At 42.9% G+C, this 25,284-nt stretch overlaps 1 protein-coding gene across 1 annotated transcript in view; it reads right to left on the bottom strand.

Annotated features, from left to right (window-relative positions):
- Positions 1-2,586: 2,586 nt before the first annotated feature.
- The window catches only part of IGHMBP2 (immunoglobulin mu DNA binding protein 2), an 84,086-nt gene continuing 61,388 nt past the window's right edge, over positions 2,587-25,284 (bottom strand). Inside the window, exons 11-15 of the mRNA XM_066632272.1 lie at positions 22,624-22,718; positions 21,719-21,842; positions 16,396-17,229; positions 13,596-13,780; positions 2,587-3,331 (exon numbers count right to left, since the gene is read on the bottom strand). Of these exons, the coding sequence (XP_066488369.1) occupies positions 3,134-3,331; positions 13,596-13,780; positions 16,396-17,229; positions 21,719-21,842; positions 22,624-22,718 (1,436 nt within the window). The 3' untranslated portion in view covers positions 2,587-3,133. The remainder of the gene's footprint in view (positions 3,332-13,595; positions 13,781-16,395; positions 17,230-21,718; positions 21,843-22,623; positions 22,719-25,284) is intronic.

The following is a 25,284-nucleotide window of genomic DNA, read 5'->3' as shown; positions in this document are numbered from 1 at the left end:
GACAGACACACCAGTGGGGAAGAGAGGCAAAAAGGAAAAGCCAAGCTGAGTAGCTCATGGAAACTATGATGGCTGATTGTGGGGTTGACCAGAGTTTCGGTCTCTCTGGATGCTTAGATCTTAGGTTTTAGCAGACATTTAGCTCATTTTCAAAGTGATGTAACATGCACTAATTCTAATTCTAAATCCATGCCAACATGGCTTCCAGTGGCATCCACTACCCACTGGTAAATGTGTTCATGCATTCACTGCAGATCAACTGCTTCTGAATTTACTTCAGCTTACGGATGACCTGCAGCAAATTCATCTTGTATAATTTATGGTGGACAAGGATATTTCCCACTTTGTGACTAGTTATTGCATACTTCTACCCTACTGCTGGCTTCAAAGGTAGCTTCAAAGTAGCTATGTATAGGACAGAAAACTAGCTGCTTTAAATACATGGAGGTTATATTCTCCTCAATCACTGTGGTAAACTGCATCATTACCACTCCCTTATTGTGTGCCCAAACTATTATTCGCAGTAAAGTTCTTTCTTTCTTCTTTTTTCCCCATTCAAAAAAAAAAATGAAACCAAACTTCTAGTATACAGTATACATTAGCAGAGAAAGCACAATTGTGTCCCCTTGAAAACATAATTTCTATTCAGTTTTGAAACTGTTCTTTCAGCATGCATGGGTTGATCCTTTAAAAAAATAAATAAAGGCACGTGGAATGGAGTGGCTGTTTTTAATCACCCTGGGCTGTTTCTATTACTTTTGTGGTGGGAGGGCCCAGCACCCCATCAACAATGGTTATAATATGGGGGAGGGGCCAGCCAGCAGCTGAGCAGTCATGCCTTTCTTGAACTCTTGAAAGGCACTCTGTTTTTTCCCCAAAAACTGCAGATCTGAGGAGACCGGAGGATTATTTGTCAGGAGAGACAAATTCCTCCATTCATGCTGAATCAAGCTGAAAGCTCCAGCAGGGAAAGACATTGAAAGACTTCAGTAAGTGTTATTCCGTTTGTGTATGCATGGTGTGGACTGAGTAATTTGATTGCCTGATTTGGTTCTTTTTTGCTATAAGAAGAGGAGGGGGGGAGGTTCCCCCCTCAGCTATTTATCAGTGTGAGGAAAAATTGTAGAAGAGATTTACCAAGCTTGTTATGGTTATCTGAAAATATAAGTACAACTTTACAACTTTGAATTTCGGTGGATTACAAATTAACTGTCCTTGGATAAAATTTGTGAATTGGAGTGTTTATTGCCTTGGTTTGCTACTATCATTTGCTAGTGCCTGAAAGAGCGGCTGGATGTTTTGACATTCTTGAGGACTGAGGAATGCGGCTGCCAAGGCTACAAGTATAAACTCAGTAGATAAGAGAAACAGAAATAAAACAAGAACAGTGCACCAGTGACATCTAGTGAATTTAAAAAGACATTGCAAGGACTGGATTTTTGTTTATAAGTGGAGCAAAGAAGATAATACGCTGAGGGCATCTAGTGGTTTTAAAGAACAGTTCGAGCAAAAGGTTTAACTTGACTTTATAATTTTCTTTTGTTATTGTTGATGAGTGATTAGAGGATTTATTGTTGATGTGATGTGATGTATAGATAACTGAAAGTGAAAGTGATTTGTTTGATAATAGACACTTGAGCTTTACAGGAAGGAAGAATGAAGATGGCAAGTAAAACAGTGAAAGTCCGAAGCTCGCCAGCATCAGAGACAGGACTTGGAAAATTAATACAAGAGGAATCGAAAGGAAAAGACTGGAAACAGACTATGCAAGACAACATGGAAAAACTGTTGGCAATGATACAGCAACAAATAAAGCAATCTGTACAGACCCAAGCCAGCGTAGATGCTTTAACTAAACAATTAGATGAACTTAGTGGACAATTGATGGATGTGAAAATTAGATCAGAAGAAAATAAACAAAAGATTGAGAGACTGGGGAAAAGGATAAGAAAAGATCAAGATAAAATATCAGTGACAGAAGAAAATCAGCACGACGCAGAGACAACTTTAATGGAAATTCAGATGGATAGTGCAGCTCAAATGGTGAGGATACAAAATATACCAGAAGAGAAAGGAGAAGATATGTCACGACAGATTGTCGGATTAATATCAGAATGGATTGATACACCAATGGAGGAGATATCTAAAGAATTGGATTCAGTGAGAAGAGTTAGCACTTTTTATCTGAGAAAACACAAATTACCAAGAGAAATTTATGTGAAATTCATTAGAACCTTTTACAGAGATAAATTACTGAAAGCCTCACAGGAAAAGGAATGGTTTGAGACATGTTCCATGGAGAGTGAGGAAGAAGAGAAAGAGAAAATAATGAATGTGGCAGAAATGGACAGACTTTCAGAAATTTTGGATCACCAATGAAAACCGACACAAATTGAACAACGGAAACCTTTCTATGCTTGGTTGAAAATGATGTTTTAGAAATATATGATAGGGCATTTAGATGATTGTATTACATATATAATTTGATATGATATGATAGATGAATGAAAATGATATGAAATAAGTAAATTTAGAAGAGGAAATTGATTAAGATATGTAATGATTTATTAGTTTTAGTATATGATAATGATATGATTTCCTGCACCCTTCTTTGTGTAGTGAAGTATGTTATGTTTTTTGTGTTATGTGTGTTTGCTTTTGAAAAATATTTTTAAAAATTAAAAAAAAACAATGATTATGATATTACCATGCAATGTCATTGCTCTTGGCATTTACTATCAGATTTTTATTGCAAAACCTCTACGCACCCACTCTTGTACCCTTATTACTTTGCCTATGATAATAATTACTCCAAACAAAAGTTGCCCTCTTCCTTTTTAGCTGATAGCGTTTTATACATTTAATGTGGTTGATATAAATGCATTTTACATGACAAGACACAACCTGAGCACAGTTTGAAAGTTGTAGTACATTTATACCAAGAAAGTCCTTTCTCTTTCTTCGGCCCTCTGAGAACTGCAATGCAAAAGGGCACTTCCTGCTTTTAAGGAAAACAAGCCCAGTAGTTCGAACACTTCATTGACATTTTCCTCTAGAGCCTGTGCATCCTGCTACAAGTCGGTACCACAAGGACCAGATAGGTTAGGACCATGCCTTCATCAAGCGAACTCTCTCATTTCTCTTTTTCCTTCTTTTTACTCTTTCTCTGGTTAGTCAGTTCATTGAGTTTCTTATCCAGGCATCTCTGGAGATGAGCTCTTTTGACAGGGTCCAAGGACTTGTCTTTCAATCCACTGCCAGCATATAAAACACCTTCCCGGCTGATTCTCTGTCGGGCATGTGCTTTGGCCTTCTCACCGCACCCATGAACCTGTGGTAGATAAAGCCATAACCAGCAATGAGATGCACCAACAGCTCCAATATATTCCAGCACAAATACAAGGGAATGACATTAATTAAAGTCTCTCATATTTACCTCAATTTAAATACTCTTCTTAATCCATGAAAATAATCTGCTTGTTTACTGATTGCTCTATTAACAACAATAACAAAACCAAACAACTTACAAGGGCATCTTGAACTGGTACCCTGGACAGAAACTACATCCTGAGGGATATCTTGAGCCTGAGGGAGGGGCTAACAGTTACATCAGCTGCACCACACCACAGCACACCTGGTGGACATCAGAGCGATGTTCCTGGACATTTTTGCAGGAGTACCCAACAGATGCCATGGCATGATTTAAACACATGCACAAGTGAAACACGTATCAGCAGATATGCCAAAATAGTGGTCGTGTGGCCTCTCAAATATCCACAGAAATACTGGCTCCCTTAAACATGAGCTAATACAAATGCGACCTAAAAAGTTCTCAGACCACAGCTCAAAAACGCAGCACTTTCATGCCTTTCTCTCATATTTACCACAATTGAGGGAGAGAAGATGGCTGCCTTTGAAAGCTGGACCAGCAAGAGGAGGAGCTGGGGCGAAGAAGGGCTCCCTAAGAAGATGGTCTAGGACACCATCTCACCCAACAAATTCACAGATATTGAGATCCATGCAGTTTTTCCAATCACACACTTAAAAAGCCATGCGGAAAAATCCAAACTCATGGATTAGGAGGGTGATGAGTGGCAAAGAATACTTGGCATGAAATCTACAGGATAAGGAAACCAGCATGAGCACTGCTTCCTTATGTGAGGTTATTCCATGGAAAATGCCCATTACCCTGTGGATTTCTGCACGTGTGCTGACAGTTACAAAAGCAAATTGCACTCAACATAAGTGAGTGGGGGGAGTGGAAATATTAAGAGGAAAGAAACAGTCCCACAGTGCAAACAGCACTGATGGAGTTTTCAGCACATTACTGTAATTTGGCTTAAGTCCACAGCAGCTGATCCCTATCAGAATTTTCCCAAGGGCTTCTATTTAAGAGCCCCAGCAATGGTGGTGGTCACCAGCTAAGCTCACTTTAAAGGGAGAGGAGATAAACTTATGGAGGGGGCATCTGTATAATGGCTACCCTTTAGTCTGATCAAGCAGACCTCTTCCTATGTTCTTAATAGCTCACTCAGCAACATACAAGCATGTTTTATGGTTCCTCTACACAATACCTGCATTTGCCCCATGTCCCCTATGGTCTTTCTTGTAGCAAGCACAACAGCCAGGAAAGTGCAGAGTTGCCTGGAGAATACAGTGGAGACTACAGTGGACTACAGCCTGGAGACTCTGCAGACGCGTGTGGCCTCTGGGAACCAAGTGCCTCTGGGAACTAAGTGCCAGGTAAGGCACAAGAGTTTAGCATATGGGCGAGTTCAGCAGCAGGGCGAGGAGGCCAGGGCCCCATACGCTGCCCTTCCTCTTCCCTTGAGAAGAGGGCTGCTATCCAGTGTACGGTTTTTTAAAGGACCCCTAAATAAAACAACAACAACAACAAAAAAGCTATGCAGTCAGACAGCCAGCAGCAGGGTGGGGGCTATCCAGTGTTCTGCATCGAGTGCCACATGTATGATTATATGCCTCTGGGGCATAAGTCATGGGTGTGTCCTTGATGCAAGGAGCTCCAGGCTCTCAGGGAACGCGTCTGCTCCCTTGAAGCCTTGGTGGCCGACCTGGAGAAGCGCAGGCAGTCAGAGGAGGACCGTGGGGAGACTTCTGGGGACGATCAGGCTTCGTCCCAACCTCAGGCGTGCAGCTCCTCGGCTGCCCGGGTGGGAAGTCTCGGGACTGGAGGACGTCATCCTGGAGAGGAGGGAAACAATCCCCTAGGGGGGATCCCTTCTCCAGGGGATGGGCCCGTATCCGAGCGCACTCGGGATACTCCTCGGCGGGAGGGGGGTCGGGGGCTTCTTGTAGTGGGGGATTCGATTATTAGAAACATAGAGAGGGGGGTTTGCGACGGATGTGAGGACCGCATGGTGACTTGCCTGCCTGGTGCGAAGGTTGCGGACATCACTTCTCGTCTAGACAGGCTGGTAGACAGTGCTGGGGGAGAGGTAGCGGCTGTGGTGCATGTCGGCACCAACGATGTGGGCAAGTGTAGCTGGGAGGTCCTGGAGGCCAAATTTAGGCTTTTAGGCAGGAAGCTGAAAGCCAGGACCTCAAAGGTAGCGTTCTCTGAAGTGCTACCTGTTCCACGCGCAGGGCCAGCTAGGCAGGCGGAGATCAGGGGTCTCAATGCGTGGACGAGACGGTGGTGTAGGGAGGAGGGGTTTCGATTCGTTAGGCACTGGGGAACGTTTTGGGACAAGCGGGGCCTGTACAAGAGGGACGGGCTCCATTTGAACCAGAATGGAACCAGACTGCTGGCGCATAACATTAAAAAGGTGGCAGAGCAGCTTTTAAACTGATCCCTGGGGGAAGGCCGACAGGAGCTGAGGGGCATCCGGTTCGGGACTCCTCATCCCTATGGGATGAGGATGGGGAGGTTAGAGAACAACAAGACAAAGGCAGGGTAGGAGAAGAAATTGGGAAAGTTAGGGAGATGGGATGTGATAGACGGTTTGGCACAATGAGAGGATGCGGGGACAAAGGAGCGAATAAGCAGCCCATCCTGGGGCATTCCGTGTATAAATGCTTTTATGCGAATGCCCGAAGTCTACGAGCAAAGGTGGGAGAACTGGAATGTCTGGTGACAAGGGAAAATATTGACATAGTGGGCATAACGGAAACCTGGTGGAATGCGGAGAATCAGTGGGATACCGCAATCCCGGGCTATAAACTCTACAGGAGGGACAGGCAGGGGCGTGTTGGAGGTGGGGTGGCCCTTTATGTTAAGGAAGGGATAGAATCCAGCAAAGTAGAGATTGAAGGTGGGTCCGACTCCACCGTAGAATCTCTGTGGGTTAAATTACCAGGCTTGTGCAGCGATGTAATACTGGGGGCGTGCTATCGTCCTCCAGACCAGAAATCTGATGGGGACCTTGAAATGAGGAAACAGATCAGGGAGGTGACAAGGAAGGACAGGGTTGTAATCATGGGGGACTTCAATTATCCTCATATTGACTGGGTCAATTTGTGTTCTGGTCACGATAAGGAAACCGGATTTCTTGACGTGCTGAATGACTGTGGCTTAGATCAGCTAGTCACGGAGCCCACCAGAGGACAGGTGACTCTGGATTTAATTTTGTGCGGTACGCAGGACCTGGTTAGAGATGTAAACGTTACTGAGCCATTGGGGAACAGTGATCATGCTGCGATCCGTTTTGACGTGCACGTTGGGGGAAGAATACCAGGCAAATCTCTAACAAAAACCCTTGACTTCCGACGGGCGGACTTCCCTCAAATGAGGAGGCTGGTTAGAAGGAGGTTGAAAGGGAGGGTAAAAAGAGTCCAGTCTCTCCAGAATGCATGGAGGCTGCTTAAAACAACAGTAATAGAGGCCCAGCAGAGGTGTATACCGCAAAGAAAGAAGGGTTCCACTAAATCCAGGAGAGTGCCCGCATGGCTAACCAGCCAAGTTAGAGAGGCTGTGAAGGGCAAGGAAGCTTCCTTCCGTAAATGGAAGTCTTGCCCTAATGAAGAGAATAAAAAGGAACATAAACTGTGGCAAAAGAAATGTAAGAAGGTGATAGGGGAGGCCAAGCGAGACTATGAGGAACGCATGGCCAGCAACATTAAGGGGAATAATAAAAGCTTCTTCAAATATGTTAGAAGCAGGAAACCCGCCAGAGAAGCGGTTGGCCCTCTGGATGGTGAGGGAGGGAAAGGGGAGATAAAAGGAGACTTAGAGATGGCAGAGAAATTAAATGAGTTCTTTGCATCTGTCTTCACGGCAGAAGACCTCGGGCAGATACCGCTACCCGAACGGCCCCTCCTGACCGAGGAGTTAAGTCAGATAGAGGTTAAAAGAGAAGATGTTTCAGACCTCATTGATAAATTAAAGATCAATAAGTCACCGGGCCCTGATGGCATACACCCAAGGGTTATTAAGGAATTGAAGAATGAAGTTGCAGATCTCTTGACTAAGGTATGCAACTTGTCCCTCAAAACGGCCACAGTGCCAGAAGATTGGAGGATAGCAAATGTCACGCCTATTTTTTAAAAAGGGAAAGAGGGGAGACCCGGGAAACTATAGGCCGGTCAGCCTAACATCCATACCGGGTAAGATGGTGGAATGCCTCATCAAAGATAGGATCTCAAAACACATAGACGAACAGGCCTTGCTGAGGGAGAGTCAGCATGGCTTCTGTAAGGGTAAGTCTTGCCTCACGAACCTTATAGAATTCTTTGAAAAGGTCAACAGGCATGTGGATGCGGGAGAACCCGTGGACATTATATATCTGGACTTTCAGAAGGTGTTTGACACGGTCCCTCACCAAAGGCTACTGAAAAAACTCCACAGTCAGGGAATTAGAGGACAGGTCCTCTCGTGGATTGAGAACTGGTTGGAGGCCAGGAAGCAGAGAGTGGGTGTCAATGGGCAATTTTCACAATGGAGAGAGGTGAAAAGTGGTGTGCCCCAAGGATCTGTCCTGGGACCGGTGCTTTTCAACCTCTTCATAAATGACCTGGAGACAGGGCTGAGCAGTGAAGTGGCTAAGTTTGCAGACGACACCAAACTTTTCCGAGTGGTAAAGACCAGAAGTGATTGTGAGGAGCTCCAGAAGGATCTCTCCAGACTGGCAGAATGGGCAGCAAAATGGCAGATGCGCTTCAATGTCAGTAAGTGTAAAGTCATGCACATTGGGGCAAAAAATCAAAACTTTAGATATAGGCTGATGGGTTCTGAGCTGTCTGTGACAGATCAGGAGAGAGATCTTGGGGTGGTGGTGGACAGGTCGATGAAAGTGTCGACCCAATGTGCGGTGGCAGTGAAGAAGGCCAATTCTATGCTTGGGATCATTAGGAAGGGTATTGAGAACAAAACGGTTAGTATTATAATGCCGTTGTACAAATCGATGGTAAGGCCACACCTGGAGTATTGTGTCCAGTTCTGGTCGCCGCATCTCAAAAAAGACATAGTGGAAATGTAAAAGGTGCAAAAGAGAGCGACTAAGATGATTACGGGGCTGGGGCACCTTCCTTATGAGGAAAGGCTACGGCGTTTGGGCCTCTTCAGCCTAGAAAAGAGACGCTTGAGGGGGGACATGATTGAGACATACAAAATTATGCAGGGGATGGACAGAGTGGATAGGGAGATGCTCTTTACACTCTCACATAATACCAGAACCAGGGGACATCCACTAAAATTGAGTGTTGGGCGGGTTAGGACAGACAAAAGAAAATATTTCTTTACTCAGCACGTGGTCGGTCTGTGGAACTCCTTGCCACAGGATGTGGTGCTGGCGTCTAGCCTAGACGCCTTTAAAAGGGGATTGGATGAGTTTCTGGAGGAAAAATCCATTATGGGGTACAAGCCATGATGTGTATGCGCAACCTCCTGATTTTAGGAATGGGTTAAGTCAGAATGCCAGATGTAGGGGAGAGCACCAGGATGAGGTCTCTTGTTATCTGGTGTGCTCCCTGGGGCATTTGGTGGGATACAGGAAGCTGGACTAGATGGGCCTATGGCCTGATCCAGTGGGGCTGTTCTTATGTTCTTATGTTCTTATGTACTACTGGGGATGGGGGTGGGATTTTTTCTCAGACCTCACTTTTAACACTCAGTGGCAATTCTTCCATAGGAACATGTGGCAAGTGGCATGTTGCTAATGCTGAATTCAAGTTCAGTGAGAAAATGTACATTCAGATCATCTCATTCAGGCTGCAATCCTAACCACACTTTCCTGAGAGTAAGCCCCATTGAACAAAATAGGACTTACTTCTGAGTAGACCTGGTTAGGATTGTGCCCTCAGTGTTTTTCCTCAGTGAAAAACTATGTACATATTTACAAACACATTACAGTAGCAGCAGGACAAAACCAAATCTTCCCCATTGCTGGTCAGAGTGCACCTGCTTGAATTGGCTCTTTCCCCTTCCTTTTTTTCAACAGAGCTAATTCATCTTATAGGACCTCGGCTCCTCTCCACAGCTGCTTCATCCTCATAGGAAAGAGGGCTACCCACATCCAGGTTATCTGGAACTGTGATTCAGCCTGTCCCTTAAGCAGGCTTTTTTTTTCTGGTCTGTCCAATGGCAAGCTCTGCTGTGACACTGGCCAGCTTCACTAACTGAACTCTTACACCAGAACACAGTGTTGCTGTCACAATGGAGGCACAGGTGGAACGCCTCCAAATCTGACACTAGCAATTTGATCTTTTGCAGGTAGACAGCTAAATCTAAAGCAATCAATTCTAAATTGTAGTTGAGTTACATAGCTGTGGCTGAGTTACATACATACTATAAAAGCGGTTATATGTCTACTACATGCTCATGCATATGTCCAGTCTTCATTTGCTTACAAAAGTGCCATGCATTACTCTCATCTAGGCAAAACTCTATCTTCTTCCCAAAGTATGTCAATCTGGACGTACTGGCTGGCTATAACAACATTCAGACTTGACTAAGAGGACAACAAATACTGAACAGTCCAGTTAGTTCTTGACCACTATAAATTTAGCCCCTAGTCATGCAAATAGCACTACCACATTTGAACCAATTCTGGTATGCTTTCAAAGTCAATTCTGATTTAATTCAGACTACATTTCCTATCAACACAGAGAAAGTCAACATGAACCTAGTGGATTATTATACAGTGTTGCACACCCTGCCACAAATGTGGTGAATGCTAAGAACCAACCAAAGTAGAGGGAGGAACTGAACACTTATACAGTGGATAAAGGTAGCTACTTAACCATTTTTAATGCAAATGGCACTTTGAAAAGACAGGGGCAGCCCTGTCTTGGGAGGCTTAAAATGAATGATATTAGAATTGAGAAAAGGACCTTCCCTGTGTTGGGATTTCTCCCCATCTGCTTACTCCTGGACTCCTGTATGTTGTTCTAAGGTCAGGGTATCCATCTCTGCCCATTTCCCAAGCCCCATTTTCTACTTCTTCTTAGGAAACTGATGTTGATTATTTGCCAGTCTCCCATTCTTTTCAGGAGCACGGCCTGCACCCCAGCAGGAGTTCTGGTCTTAAATGAATCATTATAGAGGAGAAGGCACCAGAAATCAAACAGTAGGGGATTGAGGCTGCATTACATACTTACCTGAGAGGAAGCCCCACTGAACATAGTGGGATTTGTTTCTGAGGAAACATGTGTAGGAGTGCACTGTAAGCATATCAATGTGTAGGAAGCAATACATAAGCCAAGCAAGTAACACATTCAAGAAGGCAAAAGCATCAAAGTGAATGTATGAAAATACCAGGGGGGGGGGGGAGATGCGTATTCAAGGAGGATGAAGAAATAAAGCCTCACTAGGGCTGCTATTGTCTCTCAGCAATATCTATGCTAAAAAGGACATGCACCATTAATTCACCCACACACCCACCCAAATGAATGAATGAATGGGAAGAGAGGAGAACAATCTCTCAGTATTTCAAGTATCCTAGGAACAAAATAAACTACAATCAAATAGTTTTCTACATACACACCAGGAGAAACTACAACTAAAGGAAAAAGTAAGTACCATAATAGAGAATGTAATTAATGACTGAAAAATTGCTTTGATGGAAGTATTTTTCATTACAAGCAAATGATGAAGGGCAAGCAGGCAGAGTACCAGTAAAAAAAAAAAAATTAAGGTGGAACAGCGCTGAAGCTATCACATTATGTCAGAAGACTTCATTTTAACAAGAGTTTCACATCTGAATTTTGTCCAAAGCTACAAAATGCCCTCAAACAATATAATGTGTGGGTGATTTGCAAACCAATTAAATTGGAGACTTGATTGTAATTGCATTGGTGCAAATCCAGGCTTCCATGTAAAGCTTTCTAACATCTTATCAGTTCTATCATAATCGGCTTTTAATTTGATGAGCTGAGAGAAGCCTGGAGCTCTAAAATGAATTTCCTCATGACAGTTTGATATCAACTGAACCAATCAATTTTTTTTAAAGCTTAAGTTACAACTTGATCTTTTAAAAAGTGCTCTGGCACTTGCATGCTCCAAAAGGAGAAAATGTCAAGTTTGACATATTTAAAACTCAGAAATAAATTCTTAAATGAGACTCCTGATCACATTCCCTTACATATATGTAGCTGCAATGCTGTGGGCAGTAAAGAAACAGCTGGCAGCTATTTCTGTTTCTGCAGTTGTGCTTTTCAAGTTACTGCAATCACAGGCACAGCTGTGGCTACAGAGCCTGATTCACAGCGATATTATCCCAACTGGGCACACATCCATAACTCTACCCTCATTCTCCCTCCCCCAACTAAATGTTTTCAGCAGCTAACTCCAACACTTTTCCCAAGAGATTAAAAACACCTCAAATAAATCAGAACTGCAGTAAACATGACATCTGAAATCAGGCTTTGTTGGTAATCATTATTATTATTCCTAGCACAGAGGCCTTTTATGTGCTACACTGGCACTGAACATGGGCAGATCTGATAGAGCTGTATCAGTCATTAAGAATATGTACAAATAATATCCACTTTGCTAGAGTTGCAGTGACGGGCAGACCGAATTCTGAGCTCTGACTGGAACAGTATTGTAATGATGGTCACATGTGCTTGTGGTGACATATCTTGCACCAGTTGTTGCAGTGACTGCATCGGGGTGGGGCGGAGGAGAAACAGACACTTAACATAGCACAGGTACATCAGTAGGGGATATTATGTGGCAACTGCCATGTGAAGACATAACTAGGGTCAAACTAAAACATTTAAAGTGCTCATGGAGCTCTGTCTTTCGGTTTTTTAAAAAAAATACCAGCTGTCAGGGGAGATGGACTGCGGTGTGGGGGTAGTGGTACCTCTGCTGAGATTCTGCCTCAGTGTGTGAGCCCCCCCCCCCCCCCGCCACCACTCTTTGCTTTGGGAGGGAAGTTCTCATTGATCCTATCAGCCTACCTAGTTCAGTATAGCTTTCTGTAACTAAACAGCAGCTATGCAAAGTCTCATAAAGTGAATTCTTTCTCAGCTCTGCCAGGTGAGATCCTTTTAAATGGGAGATGTCAGGGACTGCAGGCCTTGAGAGTACCTCCATTTTGGAGGCAGAAAAAGGTTTGCAAATCCTCCTATAAATGCCAAGCATGTGCAATGGTCCTTTCCATGCCATAATATTCAGCTTCCTACATTTTCAAGAGATTCTAGCTCCTACAAGCATCTCAACAGGCTGCAGGAAATGAATCTGAATGGTGAGGTAAAAAGTAAAGAGCTGCTTTGAGGTACACTATGCAGGGAGACACAGACAAGTAGTTGGAGGGAAAAGACTCCAAAGAATCGCATTATTTCAACCCAGCAACACATCATTAAGCATACATCCCTTGCTCTGCTATGTTAAGTGCCTTTTAATGCCTTGCCTGTTCATTCCAGCCAAGGATGCACATTCTTGCAGATCCTATTCTTTCCCAAGGAAAAAAAAATAGATATATACCTAAAGTGAAGCCAGAGGATACAGCCAGGGAAGGAGTGTATATCTGTTACGATTCCTTAGGGGAAAAAATGCAAATACACCCTGGACCTTGCCAGAAAACAAATCCATTCTAATATATAGTGTTTCGGGAAAGAGATGAAGGGAGATTTTTCAGGCATCCTTTAGGACATAAAAACTGAAACCACAGCGAGGACCATAGGGGGAACAAAAGGAAATGCTTCATTCTTCCCAATGATAATGGGCAAACACAGCACCACTGAGAGTTTCTTTTTTCGCTTATAGCCTAGCAGAGAGGTCTGCCCCATCAGCAGACTTATTAAACTAGAGCCCGAAACCCTCCTCATGGCTTCCTTGTGAATACTGTGACATTGCTTTTATAATCAAGGACTCCCCACCTCCTCCTCCCCACCAAGCTCTTAAGGCAGAGTTTTCAAGCATCCTTTCTACAAGTTAAGTGAACACAGTCTGACTTCTTCTCCCCCCACCCCCGGTGGATTTACACATGTAGAAATGATAATGTGAACAGTTCCACACTTCTCTAGACTGCAATGATAAACTTCCTTGAAAAGCAGAGTCTGTCAAATGCTTCAGTACCTCTCGTTGCACATTACCAGACATTCAGCAGGAAGGCCTGGGGTCAAGGGACGGAGCAGATGGTGATTTTCTGGGGATGTTTAGTCTGTCTGCACTAAGGTAGGGTAAAGCATACCTCTGGGATGTGATGGCTGAGACAGTAGCGCTTGCTGCAATGCAGGCAGAGCTGTCCCAAGGTTGTTACGCTGGCTTTGCACTTGTGGAAACTACACATGTTGTCAGCTTTGATTGCAGCAGAAATCAGATCATCAAAGTCTTCCTCCACCATGCTTTCCACTTTGGTTTTAACAGCAGCCTTTCCTAAAATCATAAGGAAAAAACCCACATGTCTACCAGTAATTTAAAAAAAGGATATTCAAACCCAGCATTTTATTCAGAGCATAAAAGGGGACAGCTGTGTACATTCAGGGCCCAATCCTATCCAACTTTCCAGCCCCAGTGCAACCATAATGCAGCCCTGAGGTAAGGGAACAAATGTTTCTATACCTTGAGGAGGCCTCTGTGACTGCCTCCCCACCACAGGATGAAGTGCACACCCCATTGGCACGGCTGCACCGGCACTGGAAATTTGGATAGGATTGGGCTGTCAGTCTCCTACTGAAGTCTGCAAAGAATTTAATTCTCCTAGTCAAGAGCAGAAAACACAGAAGCCCATGGAGTAATGGTAACCTAAGATGCGTGGAATGGCAGAAGCCTGGCCTCACATGAAAGGCATGGGACAAGACATATTGTTTTCTAAGTCATGCACAAGCAAAGAGCATCACTCAGCATAAACGTGACACAGTCTTTGCCCAGTTTATGCAAGATAAGCTACACAACAAAGAGATGACAAACCAGAATAAAGAAGTGGTAATAAAGGAGTAGCAAGATAAAATGTGTGCATGTCTGTGCAGAGTCCAGAAAAGGTGAGGTTATGGTGGCCTACATATGGTGGGTCATTATGGTAGCCTACATATATCAACATATATGGCATAAGGCAGCTTCATTTCAGACCACTGGTCCACCTAGCCAAGTACTACCTACACTGACTGATAGCAGCTGACTGTTAGCATATTTCTCTCCAAGGAGTTAGCAAGAGTCCTTTCTCAACTTGCTACCTGAAATCCTTCACCTGGGGGCTTCTATGTAAAGAACATGCATTAAAACTGGGCAATGGGCCCTCCTAGGCAACTCAATCCTATTCAACTCCACGCACAGCAATGTGACTGCACCAAATGATACCTGCTGTATCCCACAGGGAGTTTTAACCCCTGGAGGCCTCCTAAGAGTAAGGGATCAACTGTTCCCTTGCCCCAGAGTAAGCCTGTGCCAGCCTGCTGGGTCTATTTGAATCTGCACCACATGGACCCACGTTAAGGGAATCGAGGGTGGGAAGGATAGGATATCAGTGTGTGCTGCTGCCACCAATACCCCCCTCCGGGCCCCAATCACCACCCTGTTCCCCTTTCTCCCTGTCTTGCTGCACCCCTGTGCTAACTTACTGGCACTGATGGGCATCTCCAGGCCACTGACATGCAGATCCAGCTGCTTGCTGCCTGAAGTGGCAGCCAGGCTGCGCCAAATGGCTTGTTGCATTTTACGACAGCTGTAAAGGGTCTTATGCAGCCAGTCTGAATAGGATTGGGATGTAAGAAACATATGTAGAGGATGAATTTCAAAGAGGTTATTTAATTAATAAAGAGACGGAGGTTATTTCGGGAATAGGGAGTAGCATGGTAAAAGCTGTGAAAATCAATATAGCAGAACATGAAATATTTGCCTATTGGCAATCAAGGCACTTAGCTGCTTCTCAACTGCATCCATTGCTGTACTCTCTCTGTTTAGCCAGGATAAGATGCTTGCCACTGATTTGGGACTGGACTGCTGCCGACTTTGGCTAGCATATTATACAAAGCAACCTCTGAGCCTACGTTCATTCATATTTCCCTTCAGAAGTCTATTTCCATTCACTTTGCGTAACACTGATATCAAAACATAGGTGCTTCTATAGAGATTCTGGAGCATGAGAGAGTTCCAGATTTGTGTTAGGTTATGGTTCCAGTTATCTTCAAATATGACAATAAGGGAAAAGGAGTGGTGCACACACATGTATTCATAGGTATGTGCACACACAGGTGTTCACAGTCCTCCTAGGTAGGCAAGTAGGTAGATAGTACTAATATACTATTGCGTTGACAGGTTCTTTCCACTAATGAATTGTCTCCACATGGATATGTGGAAAACTTTCTCAGCTGATACAAAAAATTCAGGACAATGCAATTATTAGAACAAATTTTAAAACCTAGGAAGGGATGGGGGGGGGGGGGTTGGACTATATGTCACCTAAACATCCTCAGCACACTCTAAGCAACAGTCAGATTCCAGAGAATAAGTCAATCAGAGCATCTGGTTATCTTTTCGGACAAAACTCACAGTTATTTCTTTCTGGAAGGTTATGTGTCATATTTCCAAAAGCCAAATGTTTTTCTTTGCTAATACACACAATGTTTAAACCTTTAAAAGAAACCTCTTCAATGAACACACACAACACTCTCAGAGCAGTTTATTCTACTGAATTCTTGGCTTCTAGGTAACCACCAGAAAAGTTGCTGCTGTACAAGAAAAAAAGTCTGTCCCAGCCACAAAGAGGTGAGGAGATGAGCTGGAACAGCACTGTACAAGCAGCACTGAATTTCTGCAAAAGCTCTGGAGCAGAAGCTCTCATGGTCTGCTGCCCTGGCTGAAATTTCCCAAAAGATGCCTAAGGGAATCACTCCAGAGTGAATCTGCAAGAGAGCTGAAATGGGAGAAGCAGCATTCTGCAGAAAAGGCAGGAGACAATGAAAAGTATCATCAAACTTCCTTCTAAAAATGCAAATAGAAAAGCTTAGGAAATGGCTTCAGTAAGTCAAATCCATAGAAGGTGAATGATATACCTTTCCCTTCATTTCTGTGTTTCTTCCCAATGATTTCCTGCAGATTTACATTCAGTTCCTGTCTTTGTTTCACGCTCTCCCCTCGCTTGGCTTTCTCCCTTTGCACCCGCTCCAGGTGCAACGCTTTCAGATCCACTTTCCCTGTGCTAGCATTGCTTCCACTCTCCTCACTGACAGCAAGAACTTCCTTGGGGGGACTTGAAGATCTGCAGCATAACTCCTGTTCATGTGCTGAAGCATCTCCCAGAGATAAGTCTATGGCAGCATCTCGCTTACGAACACTTATGTACCTCTCTCTACCTCCTCCAGTGCTTACATGCTGCAGCCCATGTTCTTCAGCCAATTGGTGGATAAGCAACCTGTCATGGGCATTTAATGATGAAGGGAAATCCAGTTGGGTCTCATCGCTTTTCAGAAACTCCAATATCTTTGCTTGATGTTTACTTGAATTTTCTATCACCTCAGTTTGCTTTGCTGTGACTTTGACTGCACTCTGCACAGAACACTCAACCATTTTCTGTCCAGTCTGTTTAGCTGGTTTTCCTCTTGGATTCACACCATCAGCCTTTAAGGCAGGGGCAGTGTTGAGTTTAGGTCTCCTTTCTTGCTCATGGATCCCCTGAGAATTCTGGTGAGAATAGTTTTCAGGCACAATGTCATCTAGGTATTCAAACGCAGTACGTACTTCCCCATGCTTGCTCATATAATCCACCAGTCGTTTCAAAAAACTATGGTTGCCAATGGTCCGTGAATCACAGATCACCGCTACATGGCGCCGGGCACGGGTAAATGCCACATTTATTCTCCGGTCTTCAGCAAGGAATCCCACTTCACCTATATATTATATAAATACAAGAAAACAGGTTGTATTTATTCAGATATTCCCACCAAGTTCAAAAGTGCACTTACTTTACTACAAGTAAGTGTAAGTAAGATTGCACTATGTATACCATACTTTGTGTCTAAGTGCTCAAAGCTCCCCATACACTCTCTCACCCCTTCAGTAATTCTTTTAACAATCTTAACCATGGACTGGATCCAAAAGTGCAGTTCCACATGTGGAAGACATCTTCTGCTCAAGAAGAGCTGCTTTACACCTTATGCTACTGGTGTGCAAGGAAAGTGAATAGAAATCTGAGATGCTTTTCTACTTGCACAAGAGTTTGTGCAACCTTTTGCACAAGCAGAATCTTTAAAACCACTGACCTATTAGAACATAAGAACAGCCCCACTGGATCAGGCTATAGGCCCATCTAGTCCAGCTTCCTGTATCTCACAGCGGCCCACCAAATGCCCCAGGGAGCACACCAGATAACAAGAGACCTCATTTTGGTGCCCTCCCTTGCATCTGGCATTCTGACATAGCCCATTTCTAAAATCAGGAGGTTGCACATACACATCATGGCTTGTAACCCGTAATGGATTTTTCCTCCAGAAACTTATCCAATCCCCTTTTAAAGTCGTCCAGACCAGACGCCATCACCACATCCTGTGGCAAGGAGTTCCACAGACCAACCACACGCTGAGTAAAGAAATATTTTCTTTTGTCTGTTCTAACTCTCCCAACACTCAATTTTAGTGGATGTCCCCTGGTTCTGGTATTATGTGAGAGTGTAAAGAGCATCTCTCTATCCACTCTGTCCACCCCCTGCATAAGTTTGTATGTCGCAATCATGTCCCCCCTCAGGCGTCTCTTTTCTAGGCTGAAGAGGCCCAAACGCTGTCATGATTCCTCATAAGGAAGGTGCCCCAGCCCAGTAATCATCTTAGTCGCTCTCTTTTGCACCTTTTCCATTTCCACTATGTCTTTTTTGAGATGCGGCGACCAGAACTGGACACAATACTCCAGGTGTGGCCTTACCATCGATTTGTACAATGGCATTATTATATTAGCTGTTTTGTTCTCAATACCTTTTCTAACAATCCCAAGCATAGAATTGGCCTTCTTTACTGCCACCGCACATTGAGTTGACACTTTCACCAACCTGTCCACCACCACCTCAAGAGCTCTCTCCTGATCTGTCACAGACAGCTCAGAACCCAGTGCACTAACTATTCAGTGAGTTCTTGCACAGGTGTTTGTGGAACAGTAAGAGTTAATACTTTCCCTCCCATGGGAACCAATAAGGAATGAAACAAAATCCTGAAGGTCAGGCGTTTCATTTTGTCACTCCATCCATTTTCATTCACTCCCAATACCTTTAATTATTCTTTAAATTTTACTTGCATTTGTTTTGATATCTGTTTCATTACTCCTTTCACAAATGTCTTCATTGATTTGAAGAATTTATTTTAATATCTAGCTTTTTCATGTATCTTTTGCCACCTTCTGTGGCGGCAGCAGCAGCAAGAGGCCGTGTTTTCCTACAGCGGCCCAGAACGACACTGCATCCATGGTATGGTTGCAAAACATAATGATGGTCGCTAAGAGTTGGCTGCACAGAGGTAAGCCACTCCACCCCTAACATGAAATGAATGGAATCCCCAAAAGAATTCCTATTTGTACCCATTCATTACAAGGCACATTAATTTAAGTATGAATAAAAATGGGGCAAATGCAGTTCAATTTTTCATTTTTTTCAAAATGGATGCATACTCCTATTATAGGTGGCTTTGTAAATTTGATGGGGGAGCCTTTGTCTATAATGATGCGAAGTCCTTTGTTACCTCAAAAAGACATATACTGTGGCTTAGGTAACATGTAAATATAGTTTAACTGATTAGCAGCCCAATTCTCTCCATGAAGAATTCTCCATTCTCTCCATTGAAGTGAGCCCTACTGTAGTCAATGGGGCTTACTCCAAAGTAAGTGTGCAAAGGACTACAGCCTTAGTAATTCAATTGATTTGTTAAAAGGCAGATGAACTACAATTCCTTAATTGGGAAACTGCCCTACTTATTTTGTGGAGTGCTCACAATGCTGCATCAGGACCATCTTCTAAAAAAATCCAACAGAAAATCAAGCTTTATTCCATTTTAAAGAAAGTAGAATCCAGGAAAAAGCCAAGAGCCTGAAAGAGAGGTTCTGGGTCTGGATCTGGCTCACAAGGCGCAGATGGTCATTCTTGGTTCATATTATTGTGACTTGGAATGTCAGTTTCAGCACAGCAGGCCACTTTGGTTTGATAATCCTAACTAAAGTTCATCTCTGGATTGGAACTGGGATGAATTATGACTGTATCATGCAAGGAGGAATTAACAAAAGGGATTTCACAGAGTCCTGTAATCACACTTTGCTTGTCTCTAGTTATTGACAGGAGTCTAACTTTCATAAAGGTCAGAAACAGTCATAGTCTATGCTATTTTTAAAAAGGCAATTAACCAGCATACGCACACAACCAAATGGTTATACATGACAAATGCATATGAGATTCAACTCAGAAGCTATTTCTGATCTCCAATTATTTTCTCAAGGCTTTGTAATAACAGATAGCAAATGCCAAGATGAGTCAGCTCAGCCACCTATTGGGTAGTGGCTGAGTCCCCTCTATGCAGTTAACTAGCAGACAAGTGGAAAAACAAACATTAAAAGCAAATAGCAGGGTTTGTCCCTTCCAACTGAAGGCATATATTTCAGCACAAGCCTGTTGGTACATTAAAGCTGCAATCTTATTCACACTTACCTAGGAGTAAGCCCTATTGACTATAATGGGACTTACTTCTGAGTAAACATGCATACGACTGGGCTCTAAAACATATTAGGTTGCAATTCTATACACCATTTGAATTCAATAGTCCTTACTTCTGAGTAGACACGCACAGGATTGCACTGTTAGCCACCAACATGTACTTAAGCTTAACCTAGAAGATCATTACTACATGACAAATGCCTTCTGGAAAATAAACAATAATACATTGATTTGTTTCCTCCCTCTACAATGGTGGGTTTCACAATAGCAGAGGATTGAGAGCGCTGACCTACCACGTCCCATTACTTCAATAGTTAAAGTATGCTTTGATGCTACTAGTTGAATGAAAGGTTTGTGGAGTTCCCAATAAGAACACACCCTGGAAACTTACATTTGCAGCATGAAGTTCCACAAATATGAGGTCAACTCAATTTGCTGCAATATGGAATTAAGATGCAATCAGCTATATTGTATTCACTCTGAGTGACCTGAGACATGATGATGAGCCATATTTAAAAGCAGTCAAAATCTCATGCCAGTGCTTTTTCCCCCTCCCCAGAATATGCAGCCATACTATGTTCAGCAGACAGTAGCTGTGAAGGACACTGGAAAGCCAGAGATTGTGCTTACCAACTCAACATGTAGTTGCAATAAGTTTACATATTAATACACACGTTATGAAATGGATTCCAGATGGGTGCCTGCTGGTTGATGCCATAACTTGTGCTATGTGAAACTCATTGTGAACTTTTTTTTGTCGAAAATGGAATAATAGTAATAATAATAATAAAAATCTGACCACATGAAAGAGTCTAGTTAATATTGCTGCTATGTTGCCAAAGAGTTCTCCGTGTCATCTTCCTAAGTATTTCACACTGTGCATTATCCTGGCATATGAGCATAGCCACTAAGGCCTTCAATCAGGCAAACTATGCTTGGACACAGCCTTTTCCTAAGCTCTACAGAACAAAGACAAGAGTTTCTGGTCTTGTAATGCTATGGAAAGTATTTTGAAGCATACCCCCCGCCCACTTACTAGGCTTTGACAAACCACAAAATGGAGCCCAATTACTTAGTGTGGTGAATAAAATCTCCGGCTGTAGGCAATCAGAGTCATTGTAAGCTACACACTTTCAGTTACTGCAGTCATTATTCGCAAGGCACTCAACTTTTGGCCTACATTACTGTCCTACTTCTGTTTGGGAAAACTTTTTTCCTGTGTGTTTCTTTCTCAACCCTACATTTTTTTCAAGCACAACTAAGCTGCCTTGGGAACTCTCAGAAGAATTATCTCCTCGCCTATTCTCTAGCAATACAAAAACCGTACATCAAGCAATCTCACACTGAAAGAACAACATGACCATGTGGAAAGAGACAACTGCATGGCTCTTGCCCAGCATTCACACCCCACTGAAAAAGAGGGTACTGATTGAGTGAGAAAGACCACGCAACTTCCTGTGCAAGCTCACTCACATGGTTCCATTATTTACACATGCAACCTTGCAGCAAAGAATTACACCATGTGGGAAGCAGCTTCTATGCTGCCAGGAATGTGTGTAAAGGGTGCCAAAGTCAGATCTGGCTGAAGCAATACGTACAATTTCGTACATACATACAATTTCAATTTAACCTTACAATTAAGCTTATTTTTATTCCCCACTATTTGCAATTATGACCTATCAGGGAACATTTACCTTTTCTATTAGATCTCACAAAAGAGAGGACAACAGCCTCCTTCTCTCTTCCCTGGAAGCCATCCACAGATTTAATCTCCAGCTCTGGGTACTTGTGACACAGAAGCTCTCTTAGCATATTCACCTGTAAAACACAGACATTGCCAATACAAAAAAAAGGTAAATGGTAAATGCAAGGGAAAGGAACACGTCTTTCCATCCTGAAAGATTCCCTTCTTCCAAAATTATAGGTCTCAGAAGTCAAATGCCTGAAATATGAGATTATTGATTTGTGCAGGAGTGTGGTATTGTTAGGCTCTTGCTCATGATTGGTGGCTGAGGGAGAAACAATGTCCTTATTTATTGAGTAGAGGCCACAAGATGATCAAGAGGTTTGGGTAGATTGGCTGATAGGTCCCTTGCAACCAGCAAAAGTATAATTATAAACAAAGTCTGCTCAAGTCAGCAAAACCAGTTGGAGAGTCAGTTTCCGTTGCTGTACTGAATCTGTAACATGAGGCTAGTTTAGTGTGCTCTGTAGGTTCACAGGTCTAAAAATTCAGGACAATTTGGTTTTCCCATTCCTTCCTCTTTTTCAAATCCATCTTCAAAACCCAACCTTTTCTATGAAGACTTTAGCACACAGCTCTCAGACTTTAGCACACATCTCTTAGACCCTATACTTTGCTGTAACCACATCTAAGCTTGTGTAAAGGAAATAATCATATATTTGTCCGCCGTTTACCTCTGCCTCTATTTCCCTCCCCTACCTTGGTTACCTCCCTGGGGTTGAAATTTAGACTGCAAGCTCCTCAGGATGGGGACCTATTCTTTTGCATTTTATAAAGCATCCTGTACATTGATGGCACAATAATCACAGTAATTTCAAAAATGCTGTATTCTGAGGGCAAGGCAGACACACTCACCTGGAGATTGTAAGTTGCAATGACAGCAATGTCTCTTGCTTTAACTCCAGCTTCTACCAAAGCTTGTATGTGCAAGCTGACCAGACGTACTTCACCTAGAAGTGGAAAAAAAATATTTATACTGGAGAATGAATGACTTAGTCCTAAAACAAGTTGCAAAGATTCAGCAGTAAATGCCTGTGATTTGGTCACGAATGCGTTTTCCACTCCCCACCCAAACCAAAAATCAATTTTTAAAGTCACTGTAGGCATTTAAGTCATTCTATATAAAAAGACATGTTTATTTGCCATGGGCTGAAGGCTTATAGGAAACCAAAACAAGACTGACAGAGCCATCCTATCCATTTCTATTCAGAAGTAAGCCCTACTGAGTTCAATGTGACATACTTTTAGGTAAGTGTGTATAGGACTGCTGCTTGATTCATACAATCGTAAGTGGTACATTACTAGGTACATAGTGAGCACAAAACCCATGCTTAAGCAGTTGTTTTTAGACTTTTCAATGTGTGCCTATATAGTTAGTTTGTCATACTACGGCTCAACTTACTTTTGTAAAACTTGTGCTAGCGCAGTGAGCTGCAATCTGAACGTATGGCAGAACAAACACCTGCTTCAGTATAGATTCAAACACTCTGGAAGCACCTTGTGGCCCACATACACCCCCAAAAGATCCATCTCAAATTGTCCCTTAGTAAAATGGGCAAGAAAGACACACAGTCAATAAATACCACAGATCCTGTCATACATTTTACAATGGATGGCACCATGGATTATAATGTGCATCAGTGCTACATTGGTTTTTGCTCCATGTGCATCCTTTGGGATAAATATGTAGTACATGCACATACCATGAAAAAGCTGCATTTGGAACTGTGACATGAATTTCATAATGGCCTTCCATCCAGAAACTGGTCACGCTAATCACACCATATAACATGTGAAGTGGCCCTAAGTTAACATCATCTACCAAAACTTCAGCTTTTCTTCACTAACTTTTGTCTACACATTACTAACCATTGCAAGCACACCTTTTCAAATGCTTCTAAAGGCTTTCCAGTTTCTGTCACTGGACTCTTATGATAGCAAGGAATATCCTCCTCTCCTACTTCCTATTTGTTCTCCACAGTACAATTCAGCCTTCCAGAAAGAATATTAATACTGGAGCACAGCCAAACTGGAAAGTTTCATGTTTATTCAGTACCGAGATGAAGCTTCATAACTGTTGCTAGGCTGATTTATAACTCTAAGAGGTTGTGCTGAGGGCAGTGGCTTCTTTCCTGTTACGAGATCTTGTTGTATGTGCCAATAGCATGGTCAGACACTTGCTGTCCCATTAAATGCAGAGGTTTGTGCCATGTACATTAAGAGATTTGACAAACTGCTATGCACCTAGGTAATTAAAGCAAAAGCTATCTCATCCAAGCCTGTATGGGAGCTGGAAGAGTTTCGCATTTCAAGTTGACAGTTCACAGCTCTGCCCATTGTTTCACAGTCTCAGTTGAAATTCAAGGGATCTGTTCAGGCAAGTGATTTAACCTCAGCCATTGATCTGTCAGGAATCATGGCTGTTTTTTCTCGAAACTCCCGGACCCTACACACTAAGATATGGCACCTGCCTTAGGCCAAGACCGGGCACCAGATAGTCACAGAGGGGCAATAGAACCACTCCTTTCTCCTACCCATTGCTATTCAGAATCTCCTTGGACCTGGGCATACCATGCATGGTGAATGTATGAACACTGCCCAGTGCAGAGATCCCAAATTGATCATCATCTTGCATCATAAATTGCCAGCTGTTCACCACAGATAATTAAAAGGGACAGAATTAATTCATTAACTGGTGACCATGCAAGAATCATAATAATAATACTGTGGAAGGCTACAACCAGTTTGTAGTCATAAAATTTGCATATTGACCTAAAAAATAAGGTGAAGGCCTTAAGCATAAACTGTCCTTATTCTAAAATATTATTACTAAGAAACTGTCAGTGGAAGCCAATGCAAAGGATCATGATAAATGCATTTACTCTTTAGATCTTTTTATCCCATTTCCCCATTCACTTGCAGAGATAACACAAACAAAAAATCTCAGTACAACAAATGAAAAGCTACAAAATGTCAAGCCCAGTTGATGATGATCAGCAGCTCTTTGAAAAGCCCAAAATATTACAGCAGGTCCCTGATTTACAGAAGGTTTCTGTTCTGGATAACCTTACAGTAGTTGATTTTTAAGTAAAAAGGAATTCCTGTTCCAGTTCACACAGCAGCAGAGCAAGAAGGAGAACAAGACACAGGGTGACATATTGCTCCTACTACAAGTCCCTGACTTATGTAAGAACAGCTAGTATCTATATCAATGGCAGATGGGGGGGGGGGGAAGCAGCACCCTCTGCCTCCCTCTAGACTGCCATGGATGGAGCCAGCCTATCTGCTCCATCTTCTATACTCTCAGTACACTCTGCATTTCCTCCTTCATTTAAAGAGCCTGCATGAAGGACAGGATGAAATATGGAGGAAGGAACTGAGTTCTGATCCAAGGCCTGTGCTGGGCTTACATAAATTTAAATTGAGGCTTACGTAACTTGGGGACCCTCAGTACTATCCAAAAGTCTTGACAAATGGGTGGGCTTTATGTCTGTTCAGCCATGGACTATAGCTCAG

This window comes from Tiliqua scincoides, chromosome 1 (genome assembly GCF_035046505.1).
Source record: "Tiliqua scincoides isolate rTilSci1 chromosome 1, rTilSci1.hap2, whole genome shotgun sequence".
Classification (NCBI taxonomy): Eukaryota; Metazoa; Chordata; class Lepidosauria; order Squamata; family Scincidae; genus Tiliqua; species Tiliqua scincoides.
This window is presented reverse-complemented; position numbering and strand designations above follow the sequence as displayed.